Here is a 14,793-nt window from a genome sequence, read left to right as displayed (position 1 = left end):
GATTTCAGAGCTGTCATTGTGATGAAATTCCTGATCTGCTGATTGATGACATTGTCTACTTGCTAGTTATGATAGCAACCGTCCTCTCTGTAATTGGATCAGCATTGATCTAGCTCTGGCTAGATCTAATGCCATAAATATGGAACATTTCTGCATACAGCTCCATAAACACAGTACTTTATAAACATTTCATTCCTAGGCAAGGGAGGAAGCAGCTTTGCTTGCCAGGCATTTTATCTCCTGCAATCTAACCTTGTGCTACAATTACTACAAATTGCACTCGTTAGTACAGATGACAGTTTTATTATCATTATTTTTAATATAATTTAGAGATGGTTTGGGATCCTAGGGTGATCTTTTTACTCCATTATGATGCATACTGAATAATTTTGATATTGGCTTTGTTACCATATTTTTGTGTACCATAGATTTATATAGGAAGCACATTGGTTACCACATTGAGTTTCAGTCACTATTAAGTAAGACTTCTGTACATCAGTTAATGGGGGGGGGAAGTCAAGGAGTATGTGTGCTTAAGTATTAAAATCTCTTTCAAGACAAGATTGTTTTCCGATGATTTTGTAGACACAACCTGTGCAATATTTTTGGCAATACTTCAGAGGTGGTTTTTGGCGGCCTTCTTAGGGATTATTTCTTTGACTTTGCAAACAAGCTGACAGCTCCAATATTTCTTAGTGATTTGTCATCCAAGTTCTAATCAGATCCAATCCTGTTAGCATTCTGAAATCAGTTGAAGTTAGATGTTTTGCTATTACTGGCCATGATAGTAGCAATTGCATATTTTTTCCTCTCGTATAGTAACTTACAACTCCTCCTCCTCCTCCTCCTCCTCCTCCTCCTCCTCCTCCTCCCTCTCCTGCTTAGTTACAGGGTCTACTTATTTGCACTGTGCTTGCCTGGTCCACAATGCGAATCCTTCAGTGTATGCTGCCAAGATTAGGACTGAGAAGTGGCTGGTCTAAGATCACCCAACAGGCTTCTGTTCCCAGCTCCCAGCCCAACATTTTATTTGTTACACTATGAAGCTCATTTTCTCTTTCTCTTTTCTTCTCATATGCATAATCTTTAACCTATAAGAAATAAATCTTATTGGTAAATTGGAATCTGTAAAAGCATACTAGAGTTGAAACTGGAGAAGTGCAGGCTGCTAGACTAGCTCACATAGTTGTTAAAATGATAGGAGCCTCTTTCTTTTACTTCAGAAGGGAAAGGCATTTTATAGACTTTATACTTGCTTCCTTGCAGAAATTTCAGGAAGGAACATCCCTTTTAGGCATATAATGTTCACTTTGTGTGCATGCAAATCTTCTGATTGATTTTTTTTCCAATTTATACAATTCCTGAAATCAAATTCGTTCAGGAACCTGGTATTTTTTCCTGACTTCTTGGAACTAGATATTCTCACTGCTTATTTATGTTGGTCCTCTGTATAGGAGAAATTCTTTTTCCATAGAAGTTCCACACATCACATTACTTTTCTCAGTCTTATGCAAAAGTTAACACCTACAATTATTTTCAGACCTTTCTACTTTTGAGGATTGTTGCTAAGATAAAATAAAGGGCAAAACAATATATCACTTTGAACTCTTTGTAAGAAATATGCAATAAAATGAGTTGAGTTGAATTTCAGGAGTTGTCATTCTGCTGTACATTCTGCCTGCATGTATGTGCCATTCAACAGAAGGTATCAAAAGAGCCAGTTTGATGTAATAATTAAGGCATTGGGACCATAAGAGTATACTGGGAGACAATGTTTTTCTAGACCTGCCTTATGCACAAAGCCAGTTCGATGATGTTAGTTAGGCCAGTAACTCTCTGCCTTAAACAATGTCAAATCACTTTTGAGAAATCTCGCCAAGAAAACTTCCGGTACTTATCCAGTCAGTCACTAGGAATCAACACTGACTTCAAGGCACATATACAAAATAATAGATATTAAGTCAAGAGTCACTGAATTATATTTATGTTCCTTTGCATGTTTATAGTTTGTTGCTTTTTGTATGCTTATGGTAACCAAAGCGTTTGCCTTTTACCAATGCACATCTCACTTATTTTTGCTCTCTTCTTCCCCTCTCTCTTTTTTTGTAGCAAATAACTGATGAGGGTAAAAGACCCATCAAAGGTTATCCATGATAAAAATAAGAGACAAAAAAAGGCAAATCAGCATCAGGATGAAGATTCCTCAGATGATATTACAGGTGAAAAAGCTGTATTTGGGGAAAGCTAGAAAGAGAGAAAAGTATCAGAATAACAATGAGGACACTATAAAAAAATAAAAAACCCAAGAAAAATTACACTTTGAGAGAAAGGCAGCATAAAATGTATTAGCCTATACAATAATTACGCTTCAAACTATATTAATTATTACTGATGATGCTTTATGTGGGATAGATGTTGAATTCTGTGAGGAATCTTAAATCTTAAGATCTTAAATCTTAAACCATAACAATGTGGTTTCTTACGTTGTAATGATAAAAATACATTCTTATTAAATGTTTCCTCCAACAATCATATACATCTTAATCATTTGACTTTTTTTTAAAAAAATGTTCAATGTAGGATTAACATGCCAGCATGTGGGCCAGGCAGTTGACGTCCATCAAGTGAAGCGAGCAGTGGCTCAAAATGTTTGGTCAATATGCTCAGAGTGCTTAAAGGAAAGGAGAATATACCATGGTGAACCGATAATGCCTTCTGATATATGGCTTTGTCTCCGATGTGGCTTTCAGGTAATTAAAATTATAATGTAATAACTTATACATCATTCCTATGCAATAAATGTAGCATTTGGGGATTATTAACTTCATAAAAGTGTGTTAAAGAGAGACAGAACAGAGGTTCTAAAACACTCGTGCATACTGTGGAAAAATATATAGAAAGTTTTCATTCTTTCACATTATTAGAATCCGAGGTCAGCTATGGAATGGATTCCTAATGACAAAGAGTTTCTGAACCAGTAAAAAAGACAAATTTTAAAAAATATACAATGGATTGCTAAACAGTGGAATTCACTGCCCCCAGATATGGCAGTTGTACTCCCTGTTGAAGTGAGAGAACAGAGTTCTTTGTGGGAATTTTAACATACTTTATAGGCACATTTTTTATCAGGATTTTAATTATTGTTACTTTCATGAAGTATTTATTATTTTAATTTTTAGTATCAATTCTGATTTTATGTTGACTTTATTTTATGATAATTGTCCATAAAATAAATATATCATTGTACATCGTAGTGACTGGGGTTCACTTAAAGAAGACTAGACAGAATCTTGACAGATTATTCTATAGTCATGCATTTCCTCCAGATTCAAAGGCAAAATATTTAAATATCGATAGTAAGGGAGTAGAAACAGGGATATTATTCATGCTTCTGAGCTTCACAAAAGTATCTGGTTGTCTGTGGCATGATACAGGATGCTAGATTAGATAGGCCTTTGGCCTGCAGTCCTTATCTTATATGAATCACTCTGTGAGAGAGATGTGCGGTCTCTTAAATTTGATAATTAAATATGTTTGTTATCTAGGCCATAGAACATCTCACTCCTTTTGTGGAGTTCTGCTGAAGTATCAAAAGGCAGGAATCTGGGAGTAAACACATGGAATTTTATATATTATTTATTTTATTTATTTATTTTTTATTTTTATCCCATTTATATCCCGCCCTTCTCCGAAGACTCAGGGTGGCCTACACTCTAAGCACAAATCAATGTGCTTAGCAATAGCCTTCATTGTATGTATATGCCTGCTTATTAGGGCTTTCGCCCCCCCCAAGCGGCATTATTACAAAGTCAGCTTATTGCCCCCAACAATCTGGGTCCTCATTTTACCTACCTCGGAAGGATGGAAGGCTGAGTCAACCTTGAGCCTGGTGGGATGCGAACCTGCACTAATTGCAGGCAGCTGGTGTTACTTAAGGAGGCATTAGCCCACTGCTCCACCAAGGCTCGTCTTTATGGGTGCTGAATGTTTTAGTTTTTATTTCGGAATATGCAGTAGCTTCTTCTTTCATAGACCTTTTGGATCTTACTGCTTTGAGAAAATGCTAATATACTTACAGCTTTATAGCATAACCAGCAGGCAATGTAGCTGCTATTATGTTTCTTGGGTGGGTGAGAAGAGTCATTTTATCATGAAAAAATATTTCTCTATGATACTGGTTATTTGTTGTGGAAATGGCTGAGTATGAAGGAAACAATATAATGGTTTCCACAATTTGCACATTCAGACAGGCTATGCTTGTTGAAGTATGTTAATGTCCTTAATAATAATAATAATAATAATAATAATAATAATAATAATAATAATAATAATAATAATAATAATAATAATACAACTGATGGGTCTGTAGCTTGATGTAGAGTATCCCAAAGATGCTTTTTCACAAGGCAACTGGACTTCCTTGTTTTTTCTTTGAAGATGTTTCGCTTCTCGTCCAAGAAGCTTCTTTAGCTCTGACTGGATGGTGGGGAATGGAAGGATTTATACACCTTGCAGACTGCTGGTCATTTGCATTCTTTTAGAGCATGGGTCTTCAAACTTGGCCCTTTTATGACTTGTGGACTTCAACTCCCAGAATTCCTCAGCCAGTGTTCCTAAGCTGAGGAATTCTGGAAATTGAAGTCCACAAGTCATAAAAGGGCCAAGTTTGAAGACCCCTGCTTTAGAGAGTCGGTAGAGTAAAACATACTTGCTGTTTTCATTGTAGAATATAACTATATCTTAAGATTTTATCAATGATCTTTAGGGCTGTGGTCAAAATTCAGAAGATCAGCATTCTCTAAAGCATTTCCAGACTGCACAGGTGGATTCTCATTGTATTGTAATCAATCTTAGCACATGGATCATATGGTAAGTTAATTCACATTTTGAGAGAGAAAATTTTGTACATGTAAAAGTAAATACACACAGTTGTACATTTAAGTATATATAGGTGAGTGTGTACATGAAATGAAATAACATTATTTTAGTTGTTAAGTAGCCTTAAGTGTGTGTGTGTATGCCTCATAGTTTATACAAGTTGTTATTACAAGAATTTTAGCTATGAATAATTAAAGATACAAATTGACACCCTTTGGTAATTCTGTTTGAAACTGTGCTAGAATTTATATTGTTTTATTTACCGGTAGTCATTCTCGAGTTGGTTAGACCAAATTCTTTTTTCTTATTCATGTTTTTTTCAGTAAGTCAGACTAATTTATTTACTACTAAAACACTCATGTCTGAACCTTTAACTGTGTGAAACAGTGCATCATAGGACAATAGTTTTTTAAACTAAAATACATCAAATAGCTAACTTATAGAATGCATCCAAAATCTGGGACTCCTATGGGATTGAACTTTGGCAAATTTGTGTTCACTTCAGTGTTAAAAGTGCTACTGCACCACTGCCCATAGGTTTAGTAGATCAATCCTGCCATGGTCTTCTGGAGACTGGATAGACTGGTTATACCAGTGGTTCCCAGCCCCCACTCCGTGGACCAGCCCCGGTCCGTGCAAACAAGCAAAGCCCCATCCGTGGAATGCAGGCAGTACACGAAACCACACCCCTTCCGGTCTGCAGAAAAACCTCTCTCCATGGAACCGGTCCCTGGTGCTCAAAAGGTTGGGGACCTCTGGATTATACCATTGGCTGCCAGAGAGCAGTCAGCTATGGTCAGACTGGCAGGAAATCAGAAATTGTTTCTGTTCCCACTACCTTTTTTTGATCTTGGTCATTCTGTTTCTCTGTTTATATAAAGAAATATCTTTTGAAACAAGGACACAACAGGTCATGGGGTTGTCTTATAACTTGTTTAAATGTATTTAGTTAATTTCAATAGGAGTAAGTAGTTTTTGAAATCTGTTATATTACCTTTAATATTAACAGCCAATCCATTTATTATTATTATATTATTACACACTTTTTCCGATGTACTCCCCCATGACCATCGCTGTTTTCCTGATCTGTATTATGAGATCATTGTAGCATGCAAGAGTCAGTTACATGTTGTAGCAGTAGAGAGAGAAGTGGGGAAGAAGTGAATTCCTTCCATTGTCTCTCTGGTCACATGTGGTCTCTTCTGAACTAGTCAATATATTCTTATCAGTGAATGGCATAAGCAATGAATTTGAGATGAGACTGCTGCTTTTTTTAATCTTTAAGGAAAGTGAGCAAAATGGGAACTTTAGTTCTACGTTTCAGATTCCTCTAATTAGTGGAATTGTGACCTATCCAGTGCTCATCATGAGCACTCTAGATTTTAGAATGTCTGCATATGGCTAGTGTCATACGAATGTACTTGAGAGTTATTGTTATTGCACTGAAATGCTTTATTTCAGGTGTTATGAATGTAACGAGGAGCTATCAACACATTGTAACAAAAAGGCTTTGACACAGATTGTTGACTTCCTCCAAAGGCATGTTACTAGAAATGAATCAAGTAAGTTACCTTGAGACTTTTTATGTTAGTTTGATGTTTTGTATCATGTTAGATACATCAGAAGAATGAAGTAGAATTAAAAAAAACTTTGTATGATGTTATAGCACGATAAGCAAAGTTCAAATAAATGAATTATCTTTTGGCTAATAAGCAAAGGTCTTCTTTTTAAAAAAAAGTTTGACCACTCACCTCTTGCTAATGATGCAGTGGTTAACTTCTAAAACGAAGGTTCTAGTCTTCAATGTTTTAGTAGCAACTTGAAATTATGGGCTTTAAGAAAATCATGATCAGATCCCGTATAAATATTGTACAGTATGTCTGATTCAACCCTCAGTTCATGTTTTGTCCTGTAAGTAAGAATATATATTCCCACTCTCTGTTTCATTTGTTTATTAAACTTGATATTCTGTCTGATTAGCAAAAAAAATCACTGGTTTAAAATAGACTAATAATTATTTTATTAGACTAAAATAATTTTAAAATAAGAGATAAAATACAATTAAAATCAGATTAAAAATAAAACAAGTAGAATTAATATTTAAAATTAATACTTGAAATCAGCAATTAAATGTTCTAAAAATATGGTGTAAGAGTCCTGCCCAATAAAATGTTTATTCCAAAGAGCTAGAGAGGCAACAGAAAAGATTTTTTTTTTAATTCCGTTTATATCCCGCCCTTCTCCGAAGACTCAGGGCGGCTTACAAGCTTAGCAGTAGCCTTCATTCTATGTACCGGTATATGCCTGCTTATTAGGGCTTTCACACACACCCCCAAGCGGCATTATTACAAAGTCAGCTTAATTGCCCCCAACAATCTGGGTCCTCATTTTACCTACCTCGGAAGGATGGAAGGCTGAGTCAACCTTGAGCCTGGTGGGATGCGAACCTGCCCTAATTGCAGGCAGCTGGTGTTACTTAAGGAGGCATTAGCCCACTGCTCCACCAAGGCTCTTATTCTGGAGACTTATTCTGATCCTGAATTGCTACCAAAGAAACTTGGGACAAGTGTAGGCAAACTCCCTTGGATGTATTCAATAAGCATGGAAGTTCATATAGAATTATTTCAAATTAAGCTGAGTTAGACTTTAAATATAACACACCGCTTAAAATTTGTTTGCACTGAAATTAATTGGCAGATTTTATCCAAGATGGGATTAGTATTTATGTATTAAATTTAGGTGGGATTTATACTTCTCCTCCTTCTTACTTTTGAGGTGGAAAACCTGAGAAATAACTGAATTGGGCATTTGGAATTCCAAATTAGAATAGGGCAAAGATAGACAGTAAAATTCTGGTTGAGGCTGTGGCCAGGTCATCTGTCCACTAAGCCAGAGTGACAACTTCTTAAAGTTTGGTTTCAACTCACTTCCTCAGCCAACTGGAGGACTGTACTACAAGAGTGGTGACATCACAATAAATGAATAAATGAATGATCAAATGAATGAATGAATATGCTAATCAAAATCAGAGGAGTATTTTTGCTGAACTTCTCTTTGTAAATGAGAAGAGGAAGGAGTTCAGAAAGGGTTATCTTGATGGAAGATGTAAAAGGCAGAAGGAAAAAAACTAGATTTTTCCAGATTTTTCCAGATGTTATACTTGGGATATCTGCTAGTACTGCAGTAGCACATTGCTTAGAAATCCCACGTTATGATTTCCTGAACATGATATTAACCCATGGTAGAAAATGAGTTAAAAAGTGTTTTCTAGAATGCAGCTGTTATGCCAAATAAAAGGTAATAATGTATTTTGTAGAGATTTAGATCTATCAATACCGATTCTGCCATGCAGTGTTATGCAGGAATGAGAGGCTCCAGACCATCTGGGAAATAATATCTTGTCTTAATATGTTATTTTTGTGTGTAAGGTTTCATGTACTCTATACTTGAGGAATTAAGGATTGTACTTCTGACAAAATATTCTAGGGTTGGATAAGTGACAATATTAATATAATAGAAAATCCATTTGGCAATTGGTTAGAATTTTTTTCATAAAATATTGAATTCAGTAAAAATACCTAAGGCTAGATGAATGGATGCTGGTTTCTTACTTGGGTTGACTAGATGGAGCCTGGTTTGTGGGGTGTTTAAAATGTTTAAACGCAGATACTAATAAGAAATCCTGCTAGACTTAGAAAACTTATCAAGCACAAAGAAGCACAATCTTATGCTTGTCTCATCAGAAAGAAATTCCAACCATTTTACTTTTAATGAATATCCATAAGATACTAGCTTTTCCAAGGAATTTTCTACATGTCTACTTGAAGTAAATCACATTGAATCAAACAGAATTGACTTTAATAGGCTTCATGTTTGTTGATCAGTTATATGCATATTACATAATGATGCTGAAATAAATTAGTGTATAAATGATCGCTTTGTAATAGGAATACCGTACCTCTTTTCTTTGTCTTAAGCCTCTTTAAATACACAGTGGCAAAAAAGACAGGGTATAAATATATTTCATACATACATAACATACATAACTATTTATTCTACTTTATGTATATTGTCTTGGAGATGTTTACTCTCATGAGTGAGTGCAGAAAAGCGAATTCTCCCTATCTGTGCATGTTATAAGAAGTTTTTATACTTTTTTTTTTTTTAAAAAAAATGAGTTTTAAAAGTGCCCAGCTGATCTTTTTTAAAATAATACTAAAATGCAGTTGATTGTCTCTCTATTTGCCTTTTTTGTTAACTATACATTTAAATGGAACCTTTCTTTTTTCAGTTGAAATGATTCGTTACATTGATTTTTTTAAAGAAGCTTCTTTATTGCATATAATAAAGAAGTTAAATATAGCATTATTGAACATAATCCAAAGAGAGAACAGAAAGAGCACTGAGCATGACCAGCAATTCAAACAGTACTTTTATGGCAATTTTTAATTGCAAATGATTTGTTCTTTTCTTTTATATCCAGTGTAACATGCAAACTGCCAGTAGACATTTTCCTCTAGCTGAATATTTTAGGGCACCATGTACAGTCAGTTCCTTAAAAATAAGTGAAGAAACAATCAATGCTTGTTTTATAACCATATGCATTTGAGACAAACTAAATAATCAGAGCTTAGCTTGCTTCTCCAGCTTCAGACTAATGAACTTGAAGAAAAGACACCTGGATTATGGAAAAAGCAGCACAGATTTTCTCAGAAATATTTTTTGAGAAATAAACAGAAGCAAAATATTTGCAGTTGCCAAGAGCATGCATGGGGCCCAGATCTCTGCTTTTTCTTCCCCCCCACTCATACTCAACTTGTTTGCAAAAATAGGCAAATGACATTATTACTCCATGACTGACCAGGAAATTAAATTAAGTCATTGAGATAAGCCCAAGTGTGGAATTCTTCCCCCTCCCCCCAAATGCTGGCAGTATGTGGACTTCCCGTCGGATCTTATGATTTATCCTGCCCAGAAAGTCTGCATTGTCTTTCTTCTCTCTTTCCTTTCTTTCTTTTTTTTTTCTCCTGAAAGTCATCTGTTTGGTCAATAAGTCAGGTTTGCCACAGCGTAGAAGAATAAAGCAAGTGTTTTGTAAAAGAGTAACCATCCAGCAGAGGCTAGTTTTTTTGCAAAAAGGGAGCTGGCCCATTATACAGCATTTGCCAGGAAAGCAGGTGCAATATTGTCATGATGGCACACTTGTGAGTTTCACATGAACCTAGTGCACATGTAGTACACAGGAACCATGCTGAGCTGTTACAGTTTTGATTGTCTGTTGCCTGGGAAAGAAGATTAGAAATGAAGGCTTGTTTGATCCCTTGAAACAAACAATCTCCCCCCCCCCCAGCAATTCCTGCTCCCAGTGCATCTTTCAGTTAATGGGAATCGGGGAGAAAAGTTAATTACCATTCAGAAATAATTTCTAGTTGCTCTGAGATTTACAGAATCCTGTATTCTAATTTTCAGTACCAATGGATTGCTGCCACAGCTGTATTTTATTTTATTATTTTATTTTATTTTATTTCTAATTCAATAAGTGCCTCTCTGCCGGGCTCTGTGTTTGTTTTCTTTTTCTTTTTAAAGGAAAAAAGATGTTGCACTATATCTCTGATACCCATAACCAGTGCTTTTTTTGTAAAAAAAAAAAAAAAAAGGTGCCGGAACTCACACATGTCATACAACCCGCCTTGCCTACCCTACAAGGTTCCATCCAAAAAAGGTGCCGGAACTCCGTTCTGAATGTTCTATGACAAAAAAAGCCCTGCCCATAACTATTAAAGGTCTTTGTAGGAAAACCAGTTAATCTGTGAATTAAAAGAAAAGCAATATTTTGAAAATATTTTGGAATATTTTGCAAAATGTTTTTTTATCACGCCCTGAAGAACTATACAATTGCTTTGCCTAATTTTTAAAAATTATAAGTTAAAAGATTCTACAAAACTTCACAAAATTTTACAAAATATTTTACAAAATTAAAAAGCAAAATAAAAAAGTAAACCATTACGTTCCAGAAATTATTATAATTTGTTAGGAATTATGGAACAAATTTAGCAGGCAATGTGTTTTTTTTTTTTTGTGGTAATGAAATGTTAAAAAGAAGACAATGTCATCTCATCTGTTACTTTTTTCTTATGTTGAGATTAAAATTAAAGATTAATAATTCCAGTAAAGGTTCTTAAACTTGAAATACCCTCAAGTGTAATAAGGCCCCCAGAAGATTTTACAGTAGTTTTAGAATGGGATTAAAGTATACCAAGTTCAAACATACTGTTAACTTTTAGGATTAATTGCTCCATGATATTTTATCCAAATTTCTTGCAGCCAAATCATTACAGGTGATTCTTTCTTTCATACTTTCTACTCACCCCACAGATCTGCCCCATAGTGTTGAGGAATTATCTGAAGCAGTTTTCTGGGTACATTAATGACTATAAGAAGAGAAGCTCAGAAAAACTCCCATAGTACAAGGTGGTTTTATAACCCACAATAAACCTATCTTCCTAGTGAAGTTGCATGTACTGTCCAGGAAATTAAAGGGTAAACCTGATTTATTATTTTTCTTTATAAGAGGCAATATGTGGTGAACTGTGCAGGGATTATGTTCTTTTAAGTGTTTCTAAAAACAGAGCATCCTGTTAATTAACATTTGTGTGGTTTTGTTAAACTAGTCTAGCTATTACCATTGAAATCTTTTCCAGATCTCCAAGCCATTGAGAGCCATTTTAAGTGTGCCCATTTTGAGTTTGCCTATAACAGCCATTAGTTCATTTTTGTACCCCCAGCATCCTAACTGCTGAACATGGGAAGAGTGTTGGTCCACACAGGCATCCAAACAAGAATGTAACTATTTAAATGTAGAGGAAGTTGTATTACATAAGGATATTTACAGTGGTTTTCCTTTTTGTCCTAGAAAACATACAATCTTGCCTGGATGGGAATTATTTCATTCAGAGCCACCACTGGACTCAATCTTACAGCTCTTTTTTTCTCTCTTCTTCCTCTTTTTTTATTATTTTATGGTGATTTCAAGTTAATACTGATTTATTAATACTGTTCATTATTACTTTTGTTAATTGGATTTGCACATTATTATTTTTAAAGATCTTAGCAATGCAAATCCAATGCTGCAAGTTGTAAATTTTATAACAGATAAGATCGGTATAGTTTTGCAACTGAAATATTCAGAGGATAAAAAATACTGACTTTTTAATATTTAAAGATGGAAAGTATACAATAATTAAATAAGCATAAAGAACAATTGCTTTTTTACTTTTGTGCCATCTGTGTATCCACTTAAATATCTGTTTCAATGAGATGAAAAAGAAATAAGAGTATAATCAGAGACATTGCTGTTAGTGGTATGATAGTAAAATGGATTAGTGCAGGCTCTTTAAGGATAAATGGTTAAATACATACTAAACTCACAATAAAACAAGAATATATAAAAAAGATAGTTGAGAAGTTAAATGAATATTGTAGATCTTTGCAATTTCATTTTAGACTGAGGAAACTCCAGTTAATGCTGTGAGACTTGTTTTGAAGTAGCATACAATTATCCTTTTTTCAGTGCAAGTGAATGGACAATATGATTTTATGAACACTTATTTAAAAGTATTTTTGGCTTTTACATTGTTTTAAATCATAAATATTTTTGATTTTAGATCAACATATTGTGAATCTGACTGTTGTGGTTTATAAACAATGATTTATGGCTCAGTAGGTATGAAACCAGCCAATTGAGGTTTATACAAACCACATATTTAGTACAAGTCATAGACTTCAGTAGGACTTACTACCAAATGCTTAGTTGATTTCCATATACCTGAACTAATTTCATTAAGAAATAGGACACACTATCGGCACACCTTTTCCCTGGAAACTATGTTTGGGATTAGGCTTGAGTTAATATATTGAAAGTTTTATTTTATTTATTAAATTTCTACACTGCCCATCTCACTGATGTAGCGGCTGTGGTTCAGATATGGAAAGACAGTATTTTATTAATGTTAGTCTCTTTGTTGCTGTTAAAATAATGTAGTTTTAAGATGTGTAATTACGGTTTCTTACATTCATAATTATATGAGCGCTTAGGTCTTGTAATATTGTTGGTTTGCTTTTTGTGTTTTATAGGGAGGCAGTTTCAGGGGTCATTATATTTTATTTTTCCCCTGGATGATTCCGATTGGAGATTCAGTAGACAGAACCTTGTTACTTGTGTGAAGCTGTCATTTAACCATGAAATGAAATGCTTTTATTAAGTTTGCCCTGCAGATATGGTCCTCTGTGGCAGGGCTACCCATATTTGGTGGCTGTGCAAGGAGAGCCAGGTGGTGCTGCAAAGCATCGCACAGTGAAGCGTGGACAGATCTAGATCTGACATTTGTCATCCTGTAGTGCTGAAGGGGAGTTAAAATCTGTTTTTCCATATGCTTCTGTTTTAATTTTTGCCTGCAGTTTGGTCCAGATGGCCTACTGAGCATTGTTTACTTTAAGATGTTTTCCCAGATGTTACTGAATGCCGATGGATAAATCCAACAACTGTGGTATACCAATATACAAATTAAGTATACAATTTAGGCTTTTGTCAAAAATCCAAATATATATGTATTTTAAATGAAAATATCTGTTTCTTGTTGTTTTTTAAGATGTGAGTCATGTTGAAATAATAGATGGATGTCAGACTTGGTCCAGCAAAACAAAAGTTTAAATGAGCCACAAAAGTCTTAAGTCTTATAGTACCTTTTATATTATCTGTATCATGTGGGATTGTTAAAGACTGTAAAATGAATGAGAATAGGAAAGAAATGCAAAGCAAGGGTGCTTGCTTGAGGTTTTATAAAGATGAAAGAGAATTATAAATAATTTTCAAAGGGTCAATTCTATCTTTCTTGCTTTGAGAATTCTAAAATATTAAATCCAAAATTATGCAAGTAGATTTAAAGTTGTATGATAGGAATTACCTTTCAAATCTTCCTTTTTGCATGATTCCAAATATGTTCTTTTTAATCTCTCATCGCACTGAAGCAAATTTGCAGGAAGAATCTAGGAACTTTCAGGGGCATATTTTAGTTTTTCCCCCGAGACATGTTGCAGACTTACATTCTGAGCAGGATTTTGGGTAGGCACCATGAGAAATACATACTTTAGGTTGTTGATCTTCTTGCTGACTGTTCTTCAGGGTGTGGTCCACAAGGAATGCGCTGCTATTGTATAAAGATAATTTTGGCATGGGGGAGAATGTAGCCACTGCCTTTGACAGTATTTGTCTATGAGTAGCTGGCACAATGGCCTAAAGGTGAAGATGCACACCTCACAATCGGGAAGTTGAGAGTTCAATCCTACGTATCGACAGATATTTCTCTATCAGGGCGCAAAGAGAAAATATCTGATGCTTACTCCAGATAGGTGTCAGTAATGGCATCCCGCATCCATTCAGCCCATTACTAATTGCTATTGGCATGAATTGTTGGAAAGTACTTGAAATATTATATATGTCAGTAATTTTCATATTTAGTTCAGGACCTATGACAATATGAAATTTACAAGTTGAAATCTAGGCTGAATAACATATTTCAAGAGTTCTCATTACCTCTGTGTTACTCATTAAGAACATTCTTATTTCACTGCAGATAGCAAGCGTCTCTAGATTAAGGATACACAGAATTATATTATGGGAACAATATGGTATCTAGCCAATTACTTAAAGTGATTAATTGTTGTTCACTTAGACAAAATGTGAAGCTGCAGTGTTACTTATTTACTTACCTTCGAGTAAGTTTGACTTAATGATTTCAGCTAGGGTGCTTAAACTTCTACTTCATAATTCTCATTTCCAGTTAATGCTGAAATGCTGTTTTCATAAAATAATTGTTTAGAACCTGGAATATACTTCAGAATGGTACAAATTTCATG

General features: G+C 34.7%; 1 protein-coding gene across 1 annotated transcript in view; it reads left to right on the top strand.

Moving 5' to 3' along the window:
- USP45 (ubiquitin specific peptidase 45) overlaps nt 1-14,793 on the top strand; it is a 55,984-nt gene that overhangs the window by 8,115 nt on the left and 33,076 nt on the right. Inside the window, exons 2-5 of the mRNA XM_083350019.1 lie at nt 2,110-2,219; nt 2,581-2,750; nt 4,766-4,869; nt 6,340-6,440. Coding sequence (XP_083206145.1) covers nt 2,120-2,219; nt 2,581-2,750; nt 4,766-4,869; nt 6,340-6,440 — 475 coding nt within the window. The 5' untranslated portion in view covers nt 2,110-2,119. The remainder of the gene's footprint in view (nt 1-2,109; nt 2,220-2,580; nt 2,751-4,765; nt 4,870-6,339; nt 6,441-14,793) is intronic.

The sequence above is a fragment of the Vipera ursinii genome (assembly GCF_947247035.1).
Source record: "Vipera ursinii genome assembly, chromosome: 1".
In the NCBI taxonomy this organism is placed as follows: Eukaryota; Metazoa; Chordata; class Lepidosauria; order Squamata; family Viperidae; genus Vipera; species Vipera ursinii.
Note: the sequence above shows the minus strand (reverse complement) of the source record. Positions and strands in the feature narration are given on the sequence as shown.